Source organism: Aspergillus tanneri, assembly GCF_003426965.1.
Source record: "Aspergillus tanneri strain NIH1004 chromosome Unknown AapTan_4_pilon_pilon_pilon, whole genome shotgun sequence".
NCBI lineage: Eukaryota > Fungi > Ascomycota > Eurotiomycetes > Eurotiales > Aspergillaceae > Aspergillus > Aspergillus tanneri.
This window is the reverse complement of record NW_022984631.1, coordinates 2919441-2941616: the sequence shown is the minus strand read 5'-3', so window position 1 is coordinate 2941616 and position 22176 is coordinate 2919441. Positions and strand designations below refer to the sequence as shown.

Sequence of the window (22176 nt, the reverse complement as noted above, 5' to 3'; positions counted from 1 at the left end):
ATTATAGAATCAAACTACTTTATTCCTGGTCTTTAGCGCTGTACACCATTAAACCCGGCTATTTCGCATCTCCCGCATCCAATGGCCCTTCTCATGTGAATGATTTGAGCCCCGTATCGTACTGTATCATACAATACGGCCCATCATACCCTCATTTCGTATCCAGGACATCGATCCATCCCCTTTCCTTCTAAATAAAGATCTCTTCTATGCGTCCCTCGGGCGCTTCTACGGGTCCATTTGTGTGAAAGAACTTCCAATCCAATTGTCTTCGTTTGGCGCTGTTCTATACATAGTCTATCTTGGTTATCAACCTTAGTTCGGTATAGCTCCCTGTCTGAAAGACGACAGGAGGTGCCATGTGCGCTTCCTTTGCTCGTTCCATCTGGCGCAGTTACCATACCTGATAGTAGATAGTCCCTAGATAGGGGTATTTCCCTGACCAATTGTTATTTCTCTTCTACTTTCAATGGATCGTAGTTGGAACTGAACTGTAGACATGATGGGCAGTCAACGGCGACAACAAAAGAGATAGATACCAATCAGGCATCAGGGAGATTCCAACAAGAAAACTATTTATGCCCTCTTTGTTTCACCGCGTTGTTAGGTAAGCCTGGATGGAATGCTGTTAGTTGTACATAACAAATTCAGACCAAGGCTAAATTGCATACTTACTTTGTTCCTAGATAATTCGTCGATTGTGCTAGGTATAAATATAGCCACTTGTGTCACAGGGGTGCCTTGGAATTTTGCACTCTATATTGACTGATTCCTTTGAGATTTTTCTTCCCTTTCTTTTGTATCTTTTCATTCATTCGTTCACTCACTCACTCTCTCTTTCCTTCTGTCTCTGTGTGGGTCTTATTTTTTTTCTTGCTTGCTTGTCTTCCCTTTCTCTTGATCTGATTGTCTCCAATGAGCATGGTCTAAGAAACAGTTGGAGATCATTGATAACAGCCTGTGAAGACAAAGTCAGCAACACTGCTCTAGACTGATTATATCTTATCAGTACATACAATGGAAACACTCCGCTGCGCTGTGTTTATCTGATCAAAATGTGAATACTTTATATAACGTATTTCAGAAGAAAGGTAGAGTGCAGACATGCAGAATCACATTAAGTTCAAAACTAACTAAATAACAAGCAACTAGCAATAAACAAAAACCAAGAATATCATGTGGCAAATGAAGAAATAAAAAGCTACCATAAAAAGAGTGTGGCCAAAGGAACGAAGCAAGTGAGGATAAAAAGGACCTTTAAAGAAAGGTACGAAGAGAAGATTTGAAAAAAGAGAATGAGCTAAACATTACTAAAAGAGAGAATGTGAAATGGCCCTGATGGGATAGAATCAAAGGTAAACAACGAAGATGAAGCCGAAGAGGTAGAAACGAGCGAAGCTTGGACGGGCTTTGCATCACACAGAGACTGAAGCGAAACTGGAGAAATCACTATTTCAAGGTCACAGAAATATGAACATGGAATCAATAAAAAACAAAAAAGAAAGAAAGAAACATAAAAACTCAAAAATCCAATAAAACTCAGAAACGCACGCATGGAAAACTAGGAAAAGGCTGAACAAAATATCAAAACATAGGTAAAAGATGGACTGCCAGTGTTTTTGTTTTAAATGATCATAAACAATGTTGATTCACCTCACTTCCCCCATTCAGCTTCATATGTGTCATCTGTGTTATGTCCTTGTCGATGTTGTTGATTTGGATACTCCTCTTTCTGCTCGAGACCCTTATATCAGAAGATACTTCCACTCCTTGTTCTGCATCACATCACGCCAGTGTACCTGCTGCATCTGCTGACCGGTAGTAGCAGAGCCCTGAGAAATGCTTTCCCCCTGTTGAGTGTCGGGGTTGGTGGTAGGAGTAGTGGGAGTCTGGTTATTGACTCTCCAGACCTCCCTTAACAAACGATACATCCGGCCAAAGCTGCCGAAATCACCTAAGTAGCCTAATGCTGCAACTCTTTCGGTCAGACTCCTGCGAAAGACGCTGGAAGGTTCTGAGTGGACCCCGATCATAAACAATGGCCACACAAGGCACCGGTCGTATCCATTAGGACCGGTGGGCAGGTAGTTCAGAATCTCCGCGACTGATGCAACCATGTTGGTAATAGCAGGCTCAAAGAGATCGAAGCCTGGAATAAGACTGAAGAGGTAAATACGAGCTCCGATGCGGAAGATAGCACTGATGATTTTGGTCAACATATCTGGCCTTATAGCCCCAGACGGCAGATAGGGTGGCTGAAGAGTTTGATCGGCTGGCTCAGTCCAGTCAATCTGCGCATTTAAAGCGGTAACGTGGCTGAAAATGCCCGCGTTGTCAATTAGGCCGTCCTTCTTTAGGGACTCAAGGCACGCAATCTCCGAGATGAGATACATAACGCGGTCGTCGCAGCCCATCAATCCCTGCATGCCCGATGGAGTACCGCTCACATGCTTGGTACGATAAGTGTGGGAAAACTCAGGGGTTTCGCCTAGCATAGTGGCACCCAGGATATCAATCCAAGTAACGAGAGAGATGTTGAACGCAGTAGGCATGGTGTTGAGCTTCTTGATGAGGCTTGACACGGCTTGGAAATGAATGGTCCAGGGCACATCCGGCAAGTATTCATCCCCGGAACCCACCGAGCAGTCATAAAAGATCAAAGCGAGGGTTGCATCCATCACCTGGGTATGACCACTTCCACGGTCCAGAGCACGGCTGAGCTGGGAAAGGGCGTTCCAGCGATGCTGGACAATATCATGATCCATTTGATCCTCCATGCGCATGCTGGACTTGAGGTGGACCGCAGCGGCGCTGAGGCAACAATGAAGGTATGAACTATTGCTTTGCATGGAGCCTAGAACCTCAGTGATCTGACCGGGACATCCCCTGTGAGCCTCAAGAACTGGGAAGGCCAGCTTGAGGACATGGTCAACGAAATGAGTGAACAGGGTTTGGTCATGGTCATCCACGGAGATCAGGCCCTGCAGGCATGAGGACAGGGTTTGTTCTTTAAAGAAGCCAGAAGAGCAATCGACTGGGCTCATCTGCTGGACATGAGTCGGGTCATTGGCAAGCCAGTCGGCACTGGGGTACTGGGGACTCGGAGTCGGACTAAACAACAGTGGCGTGCCCATAGGGCCGTTCACAGTCGAAAGGGAAGGGGTGGCTGGAGTTGGAAGAGGAGGTGGTGGTATCTGGGTATGCTCGATGTAGATCGGGCGATTGAAGTCTAAATCCTCCGTCACGGGAGTGCGTTCAGAGAGGGCCTGGACTCGATCCATGTACGCTGGAAGGGCGGAAGCCACGTTGGAACAGTGCCAAATGATAAAGCATCGACTCTGAGGGACATACCTTGCAGTGCTCCCTCCTTTTCCATCAACTTCGTCTGCCGAATCCTGTCTCTGATCCTTTCCCTCTGCCTACGTCGTTGATCGTTGGTGGCCCACCACTTTGGAGTCTTATACTCGCACCTAAGTCCAAGCTTGAAGCAGGTCCGACAGGCAGGTCTATGCTCGTCACACTTCTTACGTCTCAGACGACACGTGAAGCAGCCTAGACGGATGTGCTTGGTATCAGTGACCAGATCAAGAGAACTCTTGAGAGAGAGAAAGGAGTTGTCTCAAGGTTTGATTGATGCCTTTGTGCCGGATGAGCGAGGGGTTTTATACCTGAGCGAGATCTCTTGCTTGCCTTGGTCCGCACCTCCTTTACCGAGCCGGGGCTGACGGGTGCTTCCGTGGTACCAGCCCTATCCGCCGAAGAGGTACTTTCGGCGGTAACTGATGGAGCAGAGGAGGATGACATCAGGCCGAACCTTCCGAACCGGCACTGGTAGAGCGGGGGTGCTATCACAGAACAGGAAAATGGCTCAATAGAAGAAGGTCAGGGGTAACAAGGGGAATTTCCCAATTGAAGGGTGCAGGTGCATGCGAAGAACGACGATGGGTTATAGAAGGCAGTCGGAGGAACTGCGCTGATATCCTCTGCTGTCCGTCCTGAACAGAGATAAAGGCCCGGGATAGGAGCGGCGTTGAGCTGGTCTTTATGCAGAAGCTTCATCGTGGTGTATTCGAGACGTTGAGTAGAACGTCTACCAGGAAAGACTAATCATTCTTTGTATGATTCTATTTTTTGCTCAACCTAGGCGGTTGTCAATGACAAGGGATATTGTTCCGGGAACTGGGAGAGCATACAAACCTGGAGTGGGGACGAACGACCGGGAGCAAATCACAGTTGATATTATGATTGTGATTTAGAAAAAGAGATCTAATTTAGGATACCATATGGTCAGAGAAGGTGTTGGATGAACAGAAAGTGGCAGACTCTCGAAACGCCCATGTTGATAGACGCGCCGACCTGACGGTTGCAGGGATCACCTTTGGGCGGATATGTTCTTGTTCAGGGTCCATCGATTCTCTCGTGGCGCCAATTCGAGGGTGGTGGCCCTAGAGGGTGATTGGTGGAAGTGCTCGATAATCCTCTGCAGGTTTACTGTGGCAGCTAACCAACAACAACCAACACAAGAACCCTGATATCTCAACGGTATAGCTCTTCTATTCCAAGGCCATTGACGCCCTCGTCGCTATAGATCACACTTGCCGCAATCCGTTCTTCCCTCCTCTCTCTATCTTAGGAATCTTCCCATGTGAGTCTCAATCCACAAGATGCCCTCTGTATTTCCTCACCACCTTGCATGGGTGGAAAACCAAGCGCTAAGAGGTGCCCATTGCCCGTAATACTCTGTAGTAGCCTAACTATCTGGGGTTAGCGGGAGGCACCCCCTCATCGGACTCAGAGGAGCAACAGAATTAATATTAGCACTCGATGGCGCATTCACTTTGATCCCTCCTCCAATGACAGGGCCGAGCGGATGTTGGAAATTCCTGTTGAATGCAATTATTGGCCAGGGGATGTGAATGGGCGGCAGATGATACATGCCAAGCTTCTATGTGGGCTCTTTCATTGGTCATCAGGGCTCCAATCGACTTGAACATGAAACGTTCCGTGGCCAACCGTGGGGCTCGGCCCGTGCTGAAGTGGACCGCCAGCACAGACCGTCGGGTGTGATATACTTTGCATGCATGCAGAAGAGTGCCTTAATTAGCAACACTGTAGGCCGTCAATCTTGCATATCGAGGTGAAATTGGCCGGATTGCCCGGATCCCCATTGGGCCCCTGGTCGATTTAGGGTGGTTTAATTTTAGCAAATTTCCCCTGTCAGTCTTTTTTTGGCTACTTCCATTCCTGCCATTTCCTATTAATAGTCTGCAAAAGTAATCATAATTAGTAGCGGCCGATCATTTACATTGCGGGGTATACCCTACCCTGTAGCCAATGGCTACTTTGCAGATTGGACCAAAATGCAAGGAAAGAATCAAGAATTCCATGCTTGGCGCTGATATGATCATGTGAATATTCTCCCTTTTCTTTTTAGTCTGTCTGTATGTACTGCGCCAGCTTGCATTGCCATGATCTCCAATCAACAATCCTCAACAATTTTTACTTTTGGACTAACTAACACTATGAAGGAGCCCCGCATGAGCTTACTGGACCGAGTGCACGATCTACTCCTCTCAGCCTTGTTAACTTTAGCGACATACTTCTGTCCCGCTGTATCGCCTAACTTCATGGAACACACTACTATATCTCCTAATAATAGCGCCGTGCTTGATGCGACCTTCTTTCCTCGTTCATCAAGTTAATCATGACCATCGGTGTAGCGCCAGGTTATTCGCGCTGTGTGTATCGAAATCAGAACACAATATACCTACATGAAGTAAAGCTATGATCCTATAATGGGGAGTGCTTTCATGGTACAGGGTTTTAGAGAGAGAAATTGCGCTACTGATGTCGCAGTTGGTGCTTCGAATTACTTGAAGTCCTTGGCTTTATTGACCACAATCTGATGAGGTTTACCCTGTCTTTTTGCCCTTTCCTACTCCACCATTTGCTGGCCAGTTCACACTCGGCGTTTGGTTGAAGCGAGACATAAATACTGGAATTGGTAAGTTATTGTGATTGAGAACCAACAGCTCGATATACGGAGTAGAGAGGAAAGCTTTGAAAAAACCTGGTGACGGCCGCTTCAGGAGAGAAAAAACAAAAAGCTAACAAAAAGGGGTAGAAAGACGAAAAGGAATATGGAAGAAAAACAGCATGAATAAAAAGATTCTTCTATGGATTAATAAAGTATAGGTATTGGGATCGAAGAATTCTTATCGTCACTACGTTAGGTGATCTGGTTGAATGTTCAACGACTGTGTACAGTTATAATTTACTATAGCCTTCATACTTGTAGCTTTGAACTTCAGATTTTAGCACCCTGTAAACATATAACAGGGTTCCCAGTGGTGAGGACGTGACATGAACCACTTCGGAAAATCTGGAAGTTCGAGTTCATCGGGGTGGGGGTAAGCGTGAGGAGTGACTTGTCACGTTGGCCAGTGCTGTGAGGGGCTTAGCGACGGGAACCTACTCTGTTAAGCATTGACTTTGACTTTTCTTCTTTGTCTGTTTCAGACTTAGTGGCAAGATAATAGGCAAACGATCCCACTTGAATGGCGGAACCCAGCAGATCTCTATCATTTCCTTCAAATCGCCTGGGAAACCCCAACCAGCACAACTGAGACTGCTGCATTAGGAGTTGCCTATCACCTGTCCCTGATGCATTGACAGGCTATTGTTTGTACAACTCTCTGAGCCACACAGTGTGTGCCATGAAATTGGACTGCCGTAATGCAACGTCGGAGTGGGCAGGGGACATAGTACCACGTGCAACGGGGTGGGAAAGGGAATTCATTGTAGATAAATTTCCAGTTAACATCTAATTCCAAGAAAGCCAATCAAGAGGAAAGGGGAAACAGAGGTGTTCGCAGCTGAAATGCGATCTGATCGAAATGGGGGATTGGTGTTTGAGATATATATGTGTCGAATGGGCGCTTTGTGCCAACTTCTGGAAGTGTGCTCATTCCCTAACCTTTGTCGCTGGCTGCCAACCTTCTCGGGTATCCAGTGGACGGTGATTGGCAACTTCAGAATGACGCTAGTCGATGGTGAAACTTGCAATGACCTGGGCGCGTATATTCTCCCTTCGAGTCAATCACCGCTCGTTGAACTGTGCCGAGATCGTTGTCACAGCAGTAGCGCCAACGACGGACCTCTCACAATCAGCGACCACCCACCTTTCCATCCGTCATCGCTGCACAGGCATTGCGTCTCAACCAAAGAACCTCGCTTTCCTCGTCATTTTTCGGGCGTCTTCGCCTTTAGTTGTCTGACCGTCTCGCTTGGTCCGTCCCCGACGTGCCAACCACCGTTCTCATCACAGCAGTGCTTCGCTGGGGGCTTGCCGCTGGCCCAAATCCCCCTTGACTGATGGCTCGCCTGCACCTCCAATTCGCTCAGATCATCCATGGCGGAGACTCCAGCCGTTCAATCCTTCGAAATGCCGCCTTGTGGGTGTCAAGGACTGTTAACTCCCGCATGTCGGACGATGTACATAAACTCTTCGACCGCCCGCTCTGACCATTTCCCACATAGTACTCAGTCGACCTTTGTGATCTCGTCTGGTGTATGGTGTACGTACACTTCATAGTGCACCATACCCCACCCAACAATCTCATATTGTTGTCTATTTATTCGGTTGCACCGATTAGTGTTCTACACCCTCTGACCCCGCCGTTGCTGATTGCTCTGTCAAGCTATAGATGTTGGCGAGAAAATGGTTCGCATTTAGCACTATTACCGTCTACTGTAGGATACTTGCTGACTCTGATGCAGGCCACGCAGTATGCAAACACTGGTGGTTACTATGGGCACCGAAAGGAGGAGGCTGTGCCTTATTTCTCACCTCGAACATCTCTTCCGCGGCCGATTTCCGACTCCACTGACATCATGGAGGACTTTGATAATGATGATAGCGATGAATTTGATTTGCCTGACGATTCACCCTTTACTAGTGTAGCCTCAGTGGGTTTTCCATCTGAATTCTAGCAACACCAATATCGTCACACCGTCTAACTATCTGGCCCCTTTAGTTTGGCTCCGCAAGTGTCTCAACTGCCTCGACTCCCGACGAAGCCCATACTCCTGAGTCGACTGGATTGACTTTATTTGACTTTCATATCGATGAAAAGGCTGTGAGGGGCCCCAACGGGCCCCATCTTTTCCGATCATTCGTAGATTCTTCCATATATAACCAGGACACGGATATCGATCTGACTGCAGAGGATCGTCCCCCAAGCACCATGGTCCCATTCTACCAGTCCGCCTCCAAACTTGACCCAGTGAGAAGAGACACTCCCGTTCCGAACCGGGCCACGCCTACACCGCAACCCCAACAACAAAGGGACTCCTCCAGTACCAAGGGGGACTTTACTCCGATGGAATCCGAGGCCCGCAACTGGACCCCGCAACATGTTGTTAGATGGCTGCAGATTTGTGGGTTTGACAATGGTGTTCTCGAGACATTCTTCTACAATGATATCTCTGGTTCCATTCTTTTGGAACTCCAGACACAAGACCTGAAAGAATTGGGAATCCAGTCCTTTGGAAAGCGCCATATGCTGATGGGTGCAATCAAAGGCCTTCTCAGTAGGGCGAGGACTACCAATGTTGAAGTTCCGTATCAACCAGACACAGGGCCCATTCCACCAACCCCTCGGACATTTACTACGACCACGAGTGGTTCCGTCTCAAGCTCAAATAGCGATGGGAAAGGGTCTGACCGAAGAGCCGTCAACAGCCGGCGACGCCGGCACCATAGCAACGACAAGGTGACCAAAGAGACGACCCTGGCCCCTGAAGATCCAGTTTCTATCGTCGCAATCGAACAAGTGCTCCCCAAGTTACACAGCTGCTCTAAAGGTGAAAATTGCCGGAAGTGGCAGAAACAACAGGCCCGGCTTGCTCACCTCGCAAAGGATCTGCCTATCGAGTCTTCGAATGGCCGGATCATTGTACGGGGTGATCCAGGAAATCCTAAAACTGCCCCGAATCTGAGATCCCCAAAGTCAGATATCACTCCTTCTCTGGTTGCCTCGTCTGATGTGATGGGACCGGCCCGGAAGCCTGAATATCAACTGTCGATGGACAAGCTCAACGAGGTCCAACCTCGGGACCCGCAAGAAAATGTGCGAAACTTCATCAGTTTTCAGAAACTGAGCAAGCTGCAGCCGGTCAATGAACCGGGCACCCCACCGAAGGAGACGATTCGCTCGCCCGAGTCTTCGTCGCTCGGATCGGCTAAGGGAAATCCGACTCTTAGTGAAAACCTTCGACACTTGCCGAGGCTACAAATCCCCAGAGCGGATGATCGAGACAGCGGCGACTATACCGCAAATCTGTCATCGCAGAGAACAGTCACACCGTCCATAACACGCAAGAAGCCGTATTTTGATGATGAATACCCGACCGCTATTCCCCAGGGCCAGCAATATGCTTATGGCGTTGCCGCCTCCCCGGGGGACTTCTACCGTGTTGACCCTCACTATAGTCAAAGCACACCTTTGTCCGAGATGGATGTTCCCATGACTGCCTTCCCAATCAGCCTGGTGTCACGAGAAGATTCACAATCCGTCCCTCCTAACATGCGCTTTGGTGCGGATCGCCTTGTGTTTGATCCCATCTTCCGGCCTGGCTCAACAAAAGGGACCAGGCATCGCAGAAATACATCTCACCACAACTTCCCAACACTGTGCTCTCTTGATGAACGTCGTGCAGTGAATCCAATCGAAACACCAGAAGACATGGAGCGAACCCCTCGTGTGAACCGTGGCAAGAATCATCTTCTATCTCCAACCAGGTGTTCCGCGAATGATAACGATATCACTCAGAGCGGATGGATGAAAAAGCGCAAAACCACTCGTTTGATGCGCCATGAATGGGAAGACCATCATTTCACCCTTCAAGGGACCCAGCTGGCCATGCATACTGATGAGGATTCTGCTCGTCGTCATTCGAAAGCTCTCGAGTATATCGACGTCGACGACTACGCAGTTGCATGTTCGTCTCTTGCGTCCAGCTCCAAGTTGACCGCTGCTTTCAAGAAGACGGTTCTGAAGCGCAAGGATAACATAGCCAGCGACTCTGCATTTGGCTTCTCCTTGATCCCAGCGACTGGGAGCGGAAGTAATACAATTGACAAGAAAGCCTTATTTTTGCACAGCGGAAAGCCTCATCACTTCGCTGTCAAAACCAGAGATGAACGCATCGACTGGATGCGCGAGCTCATGCTTGCAAAGGCACTGAAACGGGGTCGAGAGAGTGGAGCTGCAATGAACGTGAATGGTAATTTCATTTGAGATACCCATGGCTACTTCTCTATCACGGTGCCGGCCTCCTGTTTTCTATTCTCAGTATATGACTTTCCAGATACCCCATTTAACAGGATCTTCAGCGAATTAAATAGTTATTGAATGTATGCATCATCTGCGAGCCCATCCCATCCCCAGTCTTTGAATTCCAGGTTTAATAACATGACACATGAGACGAATCTCCTTTTGTTTTATTCCCACGGTAAATTCATGCTGACGTCCGTTTTTCGCATTTACCCCATCTGTTTATCTTCTCTCTCTTTTTCCCTTTCTTCTTTCCATGTTTGAGCTTTCTTTCCGTTACTCATCCAAGATTACCGAGATACGCTGATTAAAACGTCACATACGTCAGGTGCGGAAGGCTCACGCCATCTTCCTCCAGAAGAGACAATAATTGTGGTTTGTACGGAATATCCGTGTATCTTAGTTTCTTCCCAATGTTAGCATTTTAGCAGTATATACCAGGAAAAAATATAACAAGTCAATAGTTATCCGGATATGAGCGAATATTTCTTATGGGTGTAGCCTGGTCGGCGTAAGGATGGTTGTCCGTAGGACCTACGGATCAATCTCCACGGTCTCGATCCACCCATTTTCAGGGAAATTGGCTGTCGTTGGCCTGTTGACTTGAGAATAGGAGACGGTGCCATCCTCCGGCGAAATCCATTGGATACCGAAAGTGACAAGCCTTACTGGGATGCTGCATCCAGCCAGTTGCTGGCGAGAGAGTGGACGCTGAGCGAGACGCCAGAGGGGAACATGTCCCCGCCTGAGCGCGTAGAGACGAACAGCGAGTGGAGAATGACTCTACGGTATAAGCCCATAGCATCTTGATATGACACACAGTGGTACTATATCGTCCAACTGCCAGGCTGGTCGGCCTCGCTCATCCCCCGCATGACTGTGCTGGCTGGGAGCAACCATGATGCTACCTACCATTACTGCTGAAGCTACTCCGGTACCTTTGTGAACCTCCAATATTCCGTCAGTTACGGCCGACTCATTGTGTTTGGCGCTCACCTCTACAGTTCCTGGATGATCGACGCGAGAGAATCCACGTTGGTGATGCCAGACAGCCAGAGAAGCCATCCATCCATGTGAGTCGGATGACTGCCCCGCTTCAAATCCCTGACCGTCAACCGGTTTCCTCACTCCACTGTCCACTTTTTCTTTCTTTTTGTTTTACTGTCTCTCAATTCTTTTTTTTTTTTTTTTTTTTTTTCCTTTGATGGAGGTGTGTTGTCGCTGTTCCTGTTCCTGTCTTTAGCGCGCACTCCAATTTTGCCCGGACCACTTCTCTCGCCTTCATGTTCCCGTTCTCTTTACTACACATCCCCCTTCTTTTTTTTCCCTTCCACGTCCCACCTCTTTCCTTCTGCACTTGGGTTTCCTGTGGTAGAGAGGACGTGAGCCTCTACCTTCACCCTGCCCAGAATGGTCGAAATTAGCGTAATTCGTGAACGTCTAACGCAGGCCGCTCAGTCCATTCGAGCCGTCACCCGGTCCCTCGGTGGTGCACGAGAATCGCAGGAGTCTACACAGAAAGCATTATTGGCATTAAGTGAAGTTCTTGACCTCGTTTATCAGCTACGCGAGCAAATCAGCTGGATGAATGAGAAATGGGTGGTGGCTCCAGCGCGGCTATGTAGTCTCGACGAGCTCCTCTCCGCTTTCGAGTCGACAATCAGGGTGATCGAGATCAATTTCCAGCCCGGTGGGGTGAGCAGTCGTGCATCAAGAAAAGGGCTTCTGGAGAGAACCTTTCTACCACGGTTGGAGCAGTACAAGATGGCTTTCCTCGTTGCCATGCAGCCGGAATCTCGGTAAATATCAACCCGGAAGACCTATATTCTTGCGAAAGATGGAGAATTGATTGTCGCTGTTCTTTTTTTTTTAGCGAGAAATCTCTCACCGAGCAACACCTGAAAAATAGTATTCGACTGCGCCGCGCGTTGGAACCAGGTGAGTCAATTACCATGATATTGCGTCCCTATTCTAAAGTAAAGGTCTCCAGTAGCGCATAACCACGTTATACCAACCGAGGATAGTTTCCAAAGTATTGCCAGTCAGATTGCTTCAAAGAGCGCCTTAAGCCTTGCCAACATTTCTCATCAGCGCCAGAAAGAAACATGCGAGTGGATATTCCATGATGAAAAATATAAGTCCTGGCTCTGCGGGAACTATAGAACTCTGTACTGTGTTGGTCTACGTATGTCGCTTTGATCTATTCAGTGGACCAACACCACGCTAACACAAACATGTAGCCGGAGTTGGAAAAACATTCCTGGCGTGAGTTGAGATGGTATGCTGGTTTAGGTTTCAATGGAGGACTAATTGCGTGTGCTACAGCTCTACTGTCATCGAAAATCTGCAGAATACTTTTACGCTCCCAGGAGTTGCGGTCGTCTTTCTTTTTTGCGAAGATGAGAAGGAAGATGACCAGGCATCGCCACTTAACATGCTTTCTAGTGTACTTGGCCAGCTTGTCTGTCGTAGAGGATGTGCTTCCTATGTAACTGCCTCATTGTATCAATCCGAGGCGTTGGCCCAGCAAAAGGTGTCAGCGAAGGACTATCAAAACGCGATTCGGGCAGAGGTTAACCATTTCTCAAAAGTGTTGTTCGTTATCGATGGACTTGACCTATTCCCTGGTAAAGATCGTATCTTAAACCGATTCCAAAAGCTTCCAGAACACTCGCAGTTCTTGATCACCTTGCGTGAAAAACCTGACAAGGACGAATCTATATCAGTTATGGCGTCTCGAAAGGACCTGGAAACATACATTGACGCGAGAATAAGCCAAGAATCATGCCTTAACTCGCTATTGAAGCAGTATGCACCAGAATACCAGCTGAAGGAGGCTATCATCCAGCAGGTGATCGAAAAGTCTCATCGTGTGTATGTTTCGTGCAAGTGCAACTTGCTCTGCTACATGAACTCGTTGCTGACTGACTGTCCATCAATGCAGATTTTTGTTGGCGAGAATGCACATGGATTTGATATCTCGATGCGGCGATGCAAGTGTGCTCCAAACAGCACTTTTGCATCTGCCTGAAACTCTAAATGATGCGTATGCAGAGTCGATGAAGCAACTTGCCAGTCAGAATCTGTACGCAAGTCGTTGCATATACTGGACACTATATGCTTACCGGCCGCTTACAGTCACAGAACTGAAGGCTGCTGTGTTTTTTGAGCCCCAGAATGGTACAGCTCAGAAGGGGCCAACGTCTTTTGAGAAGATCTTACATGTCGAAACTGCCGGCCTTCTGACGATCGATCCAATGACTACAACCGTCCACCTGGTCCACAAAACTGCTGCTGAATACCTTACAGGGGCGACTGCCCGGGTCTTCTTCCCCACCTCTCGTAAGCACATTGCAGAAACCTGTCTTACAGTCATTGCCTCAGATGAGGTCGTGGACGACTGCTACATCAGCAACGGTACTACGCCACGGAATTCAAGTAGCAGTCTTTTGAGCTACGCTGCCACATACTGGGGGGGGAGCACGCTCGTGAGGCTTCTGAGGAAGAACACACGACTCAGGTACTTATCAGCACGTTCTTGAACAAGCTCAGCTGGAGAAGACCTCCGGTGATCGACGAATTAGCCTCCGAGGAAACAAAGATCCCTTCTCAACTAGGCCTAGGAAAGTACTGTCCAGACTGGAGTGCTTTGCATGTGCTGGCTTATTTTGGCATCACGACCAAAGTACCGCGGTTGATTGAAAAAGGGGCTGATGTAAATGCCCAAGACAATTCCATGGGGATTGCACCGTTGCACTGTGCAGTGTACCGCGGAAATGAAGAGATGGTGGAGCTTCTCCTTGATTTCGGGGCCGATATAAATGCCATCTGTAAAGACGGGAGCACCGTTATGCATCTAGCGGCAGAGCGAGGCCAACGACGGGTCATGAAGCTGTTACTCGCGCAAAGGGCTAACTCTCGGACCGCAAACCGACAAGGTGTTACACCCCTTCAACTGGCAGTCGGAACCGCATACGACGAGTCGACAGTTCCGATGTTGATTAAAAGTCGGTCGGACATAGACGCTAAAAATGTATTCACAGGTAACACTACGCTTCACGTAGCGGTAGAGTTGAAGCGAGCGCGGATTCTTCTGTTCCTACTGGAGCGAGGTGCAACCATGAACGTTTTCAACAAACAAGGCCTCACCCCCCCCTTCAGTTGGCCGCCAAGTTGGACAACTGCGAGGCCATATCTCTGTTGCTTGAGCGTGGCGCAAAAGTCGAAGTGTGCTCCATGTTTGGCTCCAGGGCCTTGCATATTGCCGCATCTGCGGGCAACTGGATTGCCTTTGACTTGTTGCTTAGCGGTGGTGCAGATATCAATGCGTGGAATAGCGACGGGGAGTCCCTGCTGCACGAACAAGCCCGCAAGGCAACAAGCACATCGGTTGCCGCGCATCTTCTGGAACAGGGCGCGGGTATCGAAACCCAGACATCTCAGGGCTATACTCCACTCCAATGCGCTGCCATGAGTGGGAACAAAACGATGTTCTTTTTCCTTTTCGAGCATGGCGCTGAGGTGGATGTCTTGACGGCCAAGGAAGAGACGCTACTTCACCTCACGCCACCAGTTAGTCAGGATTGTCTCGACATCCTTCATATGCTTCTGCAAATGGGTCTCGATGTCGAGGCCGTCAGCATCAATGGCTGGACGCCCCTCCACCAAACCATTTTCGTGGGTACCGGGTCCCCGGATATCGAGTTTGACAAGACGTCCGAGTATATCGAGCTCCTTGTATCCAACGGGGCCGACTTGAACGCCGTTGCTGCATCCCAAACACGCGAAACACCTCTACACCTTGCCTCAATGGCAACCATCCCCAGACCCTCGCTGGTGTCATTCCTTGTAGATCGCGGGGCATCTGTGAACAGCATGACCAGTGAAGGCAAGACTGCTCTACACTTGGCCGCAGAGCGAGGACGGGACACCATATTCCAAGCATTACTGGATGCCGGCGCAGATCTGACTATCAAGATCCCCGACGATGCTCTCATCAATGGCAGTGGGGACAGAGGAAAGACGCCGCTAGATTTAGCACGGAAACATCCATTAGGCGCACTGTGGTTCGACGATACGGGGAATCTGCAGCTCTCCGTCGATGACAAACAAAAGGGAATTATGACAACGCCAATAGAGATTGAGACAGATCTGGACACTGATGATGAAACGGAGAACTCCACATTAGTGGAAGAGGAAGATTCCCAGTGGGGATCGGTGGTTTCGGGACACGTTGTCTCGATCATTGATTAACTGAGCCTGTTCATTTGGGCTGGAAAACATGAAATGCATGATTCAATCTATTCGATAGACCCTGATCATCAGATCGGTAGTTCAAGAAGAAATTTACTTCTAGAATGGTCTTATCAGCCGGGAGCGATATGTACTGGAAGGTTTTATGATTTAGCGCTTTCGTTATTGTTTCTATTTTGTTCTTTTGATATTTTGATTCCCATTTCGTTTGTCACTTATATTTAGGAAACATAGGGGGAATGTCATTTATTCTAGGGGTAATATGTAACTAGTAGACAGACTATTTGGTGTAGATAATCATAACAAAGTAGCATACCTGCGTACTGTACGATTTAAGGCTCAAGTGAAGTGATTAGTGATAGTGTGTTATAGATGCCACGGTGTTATTAATATTTATATTCTAGTTCAATTTCTAATAAAAGCATTAATGAAGCTGTATTGACCAGGATTCTCTAACCAGAGCAGGGGATTCGAAAAATGTAGAGGTAATTTTTACGAGTGAATTTATAGAGGAATCTAGATATTGAAATATCTTAGAATCGAGATATGAATACTTCACTAATACTCTCAAGGGGTAGGTATATATGTATCATCTCGAGGCACCTTCTTGTCTCTACAAGTCTCTCCAACTCAATTTGTGTTTCTCTATTGTTATTGACATGACATTATCTGCCACGCTTCTTTGATAAGAACAACTTCTTGTGACACTTCAATGCATGGATTGTTCTTTTGATAAAGCGTTGGGTAGCTCCGCGCCAGTTTCTAATTTCAAAGAGATTTGGACAGATTTATTGGGACCTGAGGGATAACCTCTCCACTGTTTTATTTATGTTTCTTACCACCTACAGAATACAGCCAAACACCATCACAAGTTAAAGTGTCGCTGTCAGGCTCCTCTTCATAAATTCTGTCCCTTCGTTGACGATCACAACGCACCAGCTCCACATCAATACTAGAGTACCAAGATAATGCCGAGAAGGGACATCGGCCTACGGTCTTAATATAGAGCTCTCATATGAAGTATTTCTCTATGACAACATCTCGACTGGACGAAAGGATATCAATATTCCAGAGTTACCTGGCTAATTAGCGACCTTAGTCCCTTTAGTCCACTAGAATTATTGAGAGGGGCCTATGCTAACCCGCGCCTCTCCTTTCGCTAATATCAGCTTTCAATATGATGGTTGCTTCACTCTCAGTTATGAGACAACGCGACTGTCCTTCATGGATCTATTTCAACAACATTGTACGACTCATACCACCTTAGACAAGATCAAGAGACAGGGAGGGACCTTGTCAACATCGAGCACACCAGAGGTAATGTTCTGGGAAATAATATTAACAGACACTTCAGATGCATCTACAAGGACTTACAACAAATGGCCAACAATGATTCTGCCACTGTTTCCCTGAAAAATCATTTTCGATTCATTAAAGCCAAAGGTGTCTTTAACTTCGCGGATTCCAATCACAAGCGTCTGGCAATTCCTGCCACAGTATACCTCCTATGCACTTTTCCAGTTGGCAACCAACCTGATCTGTCTGAAAGGTTCTCGTCACTAAAATCACACTTGGAACCAATGCACCCGTCTTAGATCAACGTCGAGTTGAGCCAGAGGGACCCCGAGTCGACATGACATTCCTATGTGAAACTCCGGATCAGCTCACCGTCTCCAAAGCCATACCTCCGAAGATCTACAAAGTTTCATACCCAACGAAATGCATCCACAGGTGTGATTCGGCTCTAGCATATTGGCGATGTCGGTGAAATTAGCCCAGCAATCTCATCTTGGTCGGCATCTATACCTGCCTATCCCATTGGAGCGAGGTACGATGTCCATCGTGACCAGCGGTGGCTATCTCGCTTTCTTCGAAGGCGGATGTTGGTGTTGGGTCTATTGCTCTGTCTTCGAGCGGCCAAAAGCATAAGTAATCCGCGATTGACCTAGCCAGATCTGTTAGGATTCGGAGTAGGAGCAGTCACTTGACTGCAGATACTTGTTAGAATATGCAGATATACCATTACTACGTACAAATTGTAACAGCGTTACTTTTTGTGGTGCAGTGGTACATTTGACAATAATGTAGACCTGACACTCGCGTTGCTTCTTTTCTAGTTATTTAAGCGATGTCTTTGTCAAAATGTAATCCAATTATTCATCTATCCCCGTTCCGTGACAGGCTCAGCCGTACTTAAACCACACGCCGGTCTGTTAGTAGTTGGGTGGGTGACCACCAGCGACTCCAGACTGTTGTATGTCTGTCTTCACTCATTTTGTCTTCAGTTTTTGGCTGGTTTGTTATTCTAACGCTCATGCCGTCTTGTCATTAGAGCCTTGAGCACCGGCCAGTACCTGAGAAAAGCTGCGAATGAATTATGATAAGTAAATTGTGCTGTAGATTAACAGATTACCTAGAACGGAAAAGATGGGATCATCCACCCCGGAGTCGAAGGAAACCAACGCCATCGCTTGGATGGCGCTGTGGTGCCCTGACCTGTCCCGCGGGCAATTTGGGTGATGTCGCGCACCCTTCTGGTTGATCTCGAGCCATTCCAACTGTGATCTATAATCATCAACAAACAATGATCACTGTTGAACCAGACGACCGATTGAGCCGAATGGAGAGGCTGTTTGACAGAGTGATATGTGATGGTGGCCATTACATGAAGAGTATCAGTTCTGGATCTCACTAGTCAGTTGCCCCCCCACACCAATAGTTTAGTTCAAAATACAACAAAACGTGTAGAAAAAGCTGCAAAGATTGTGTGCACGCACTTCAGGTCTTCTTTTGTGAACAAAGTGCCTGGGAGTTCTACCTACAAAATTCCAACCCGAGAATCTCCATCGAGTTTGCAGCAAGAATGGCACAGAACGATGAGGAATTCCCTCCAGGTTTGGCATCCAAACCACTTAAATCTCTCTCCAAGCGGGCGACTACCCAGGCCCCGAGAACTGTCTGATACCAGTATGTTGCGCATGAAAGAACAGCTGCTAATCAGAGCCCTACTATACCATCTTCATAGGGCATACTGCAATCTACGAGAGTGAATGCGTGATCTTGAGTACAAAGAGCTCGATGAGACCATAAACTTCTATCGATTACTATCCCCAAGACCTGTGGCCACTGTTGGTACCTGCTGGAAGCATGACGTGCTAACTACAACCTACGCTGGGACTGACCGGCAGTGGAACAAGAAGACTGGTAATTAGGCGACGTTCAAGAGTATAAGGCCATTCCCTAGAAACTATCCCAACTATGGATGCAATTATCCCAGACAGCAAGGGCAATGGCTACACAATCAAGTTGAAGAACAGCGAGCCAATGAATATAACACCAAAATAGAGCTCAACTTTTCCTTGATCTCTCTACGCTTTTTTCTTCAACTTTGCACGTGGGCAACTCATCGGCATTCTAAAATTTGACAAGACTGAGTCCTTCTCTGAAGGCCATATATAACTTAGGGTGCTTTCTATATCCAAACGGTAGTTTTAGGTTGACGCGATGAAATTGGATATTTCTGACAGATACCTCCGACAACATAGCTATCAAAGGTGCATAACACTGCGTATTATAAGAATGCCACTCTCTGATCGAGCCCGAAAGGTTGCTTTAGTAGCAACCAGAAATCATCTCTGGGATTTTGACTACGCATTCCTGTCGGCGACAGTCCACCTGAATCAAGATAATTTATCTTTCCATCTACTCAAAGAAAGGGAAGTCGTGGCGAGCTACACACGGTTTATCAATTCATACAACTGAATATAAGGACAATCAAGCGTAGCTAAAGAGAGACACTACAATGCAAGGCTTCTGATGAAGAGCGGAGAAATTTGGAGGCTCTGTTGAAGACAAACACAACAGAGAACAACAAAATCCAAACACATAATAAATTCCTTACAGACTTTGACAAAGCATCCCGGTCATCAAGAGTGTCAGGTAACAGTAATTCAGGACGAAAGCATAAAACAGATGGATTCTTCTGAAGATGCTTCTGCCATGTTATCTTAAGCCTATCTACCACACAAGTAAGATCAAGATGAGTTATAGAGTCGTGTTTCCGAGTCCTAAACAGGCATTTACCACCTTTTAATAATAATAAATTTATGGAATTAAGGATACAGTTGCAACATCTATGCAAGGATGTATAAAGTACTATCAAATGAAGTTCTGTTTCCACTCTCCTCCTTCCTTTACCCCTCTTGTAGTCATATAAGAAACAAGGTAATAGAGTAGATAGATACAGAAAGGACATCGTCCATGCCATTCCCACTACATACCAATGATCACCCCATCATCCGAACAACAACATACACCCATCCATCCCCGTACGCCGAACTCCGAACCAACTCTTCAATCGGAGCCGACATAGGCACCGCCGACCCATGCAACACCGGTTTCGCCAGAACGGGCGTTCTCCGACTCGGAAACAGATTTGGAAGCAGAGAATGCAGCGCAGAGCCGACTGTTTGCGTCTGCGAAGTAGGACTACCTGAAAGGGTCGCTTGACTACCTGTGATACTAGAAGGGGGAACACTCGGGGGAAGAGGCGACTGGACGACTTTGAGAGACGGGGATCCCGAATCCGGCGGAAGAGGGAGGAAGAATCGGACGGGGACGTTACGGAAGGGTTGAGATGGCGGTGGGAGGAGGATATTAGAGATCCGTTGGAAAGAGGAAAGGTTCACTAGACTTTGAATTAGATGATTTTCTCGACATGCTCTCGATTTAGTCTCAAACTTACCATCTTGAACAGCCTTCCATAATCCCGACGAATCCTCCTTCGAAAGACTCATGATCCCCTTGGCCGTCCCATTCCGTAGAAAATCCGCTTCTTTAACACTATTGATGAAAGCATCGTGCATGACCATGCCGTCCGCGTCGAGCCGTACCAGCTCTTCATCCGGCCAGTCGCTGAAATGCACCGTGAGACGCCACGGGAGTGACGAATCGGTCGAATCGAAGTCGTTAGATTGGTCTACCCGGGAGGCTGGATCAGCCCCCGCGTACAGATCATACAGCAGCCCCACGGGTAGATGCCATTTGAGCGGGACCCCTTCAAACGAGAACCATCCCTCGTGGGGCTGAGAGGTGGGCTCAATGAGCGAGGGTGAAAAGAAGGCTCGTAGCCGTGGCAATAGCGATGGGAGATAGGAGACGCGTGGGTAGGAGATCTGACAGCGATTAGCCCCTGTCCTTGAAATATATGAGCGACACGGAGAATATACAAGATACGAATCTGTCTGGTCGAAAGTGCGGCTCTCTGACGGAGCCAGGGTTATTTGTAGCGGCAATTTCCCGTCCCAGACGGCTTTCTGGATATCGCTAAGAGCCGTAGAGTTTGCCATCTTATATGTAACGGATCCTCACCACATACAGCTCCTCAACTGGATTGACAAGATGTGCGTGTCGGTCTATAGGTGCAGGTACCAAAAGCTCCGCATGTGAGAATAATACATCATAAAACTATACGGCTGAAGTGGCAAGAGACAAAGGTGACGCTGCCACTTGGAAGCATAATCAGAAACTGTTGTCCCAGTACGATCTCATGGCCTCTGGCAAAGCAAGGAAGATACGCCGAGAAGTGTAGCTTGGAGGAGGAATCTGGATGTTGATGCGGATTGCCCGAAAAGGAATGGAGTGCACGTGATTAATGCCTGAGGCAGAATGCCACCTGACCGATGTCACGCGACGGATTCCACTATGTATCCATCCTATCACACAGGCATACAAGTTACGGAGTACAACTACAGGAACTCACCACCCAGGGGCAGATTGAAGACGAAGTGCGGAGAACAGCTTCATCAGAAGACCAATAAAGCCGCTTGACCTTCGAATATCATCCTTGGCGCCAAGAAGCCGCAATCGGTCGTCCTGACTTTCCATGACTTGATCTCGATTGGTCTGGTCTAAACGAAACGTCTTCCGAGTTGGTGGGTGGTGATTTTTTCAATCAAGCCCCGACGTTCTGGCTAGTGGATTGAACCTGAATTGTCAGTCTGCGAAGCAGATGTGAGGAGTCGAATATTTCTCGACGCAGATCTCCGTTCATCCCTGCCCCTGCTGTGCAGGATTCAGGAAAGAATGCCATTATCCCGCGCTCTTGCGAGTGAGATAGGATAGCCAAATTGAAGACTATGCAAAAATGGACGGCATTACCTTCTCTATCCTCTCCTTTGAATTTACATAGCGGCTTGATAGGACGTATTAGCACCCCATGAATTGGGATCCGCGCAATCCAGATACAATCTCGTTCCTTATTTGTGCTTGATTTACTGAACTCGCCCGGAACAGACTGGTATACTGTATCCTGATAGACAGTCGTTGATTGGTATGGTGTGTGGTTCTCCCCGGAACCAGCTCCTACAATTCAGCAGTTAGATGTCCGGCATGGTCTACAAAGATAAGCTAGACTGGGCTCTGACCGTGGTCTGGTATAGTGAAGCAAAAACAAACAGTCAACTAGCATACGAACACGGAAGGCAGGAAGCACTGACGGCTGCCAGCAGATGGCTTATTGACTGTTCTCCCTATCAAAATCGCATTTATTTCTACCATCCTGCGCAGGCAACAAGGGTTCGGGATC

General features: G+C 47.7%; 4 protein-coding genes across 4 annotated transcripts; 2 read left to right on the top strand and 2 right to left on the bottom strand.

Annotated features, from left to right (window-relative positions):
- Positions 1-1745: 1745 nt before the first annotated feature.
- On the bottom strand, positions 1746-3281 carry ATNIH1004_006153 (fungal specific transcription factor domain-containing protein; the record flags this gene model as incomplete). Its single annotated transcript, XM_033570789.1, has 1 exon — positions 1746-3281. One exon carries the CDS (start codon positions 3279-3281, stop codon positions 1746-1748), a length of 1536 nt encoding a protein of 511 aa, XP_033426821.1.
- A 4130-nt stretch (positions 3282-7411) lies between these two features.
- Positions 7412-11147, top strand: ATNIH1004_006152 (SAM and PH domain-containing protein; the record flags this gene model as incomplete). Its single annotated transcript, XM_033570788.1, has 5 exons — positions 7412-7454; positions 7707-7723; positions 7780-7968; positions 8037-10287; positions 10951-11147. The coding sequence occupies 5 exons, from the start codon at positions 7412-7414 to the stop codon at positions 11145-11147; spliced, it is 2697 nt and encodes an 898-aa protein (XP_033426820.1).
- A 600-nt stretch (positions 11148-11747) lies between these two features.
- ATNIH1004_006151 (NACHT and Ankyrin domain protein) lies at positions 11748-15590 on the top strand (the record flags this gene model as incomplete). The annotated part of the gene is made up of 8 exons (XM_033570787.1): positions 11748-12136; positions 12211-12275; positions 12328-12522; positions 12578-12602; positions 12663-13211; positions 13282-13825; positions 13885-14463; positions 14499-15590. The coding sequence occupies 8 exons, from the start codon at positions 11748-11750 to the stop codon at positions 15588-15590; spliced, it is 3438 nt and encodes a 1145-aa protein (XP_033426819.1).
- A 4286-nt stretch (positions 15591-19876) lies between these two features.
- Positions 19877-20938, bottom strand: ATG5 (autophagy protein 5; the record flags this gene model as incomplete). The annotated part of the gene is made up of 3 exons (XM_033570786.1): positions 19877-20277; positions 20335-20764; positions 20819-20938. 3 exons carry the CDS (start codon positions 20936-20938, stop codon positions 19877-19879), a joined length of 951 nt encoding a protein of 316 aa, XP_033426818.1.
- Between the last annotated feature and the right edge of the window lie 1238 nt (positions 20939-22176).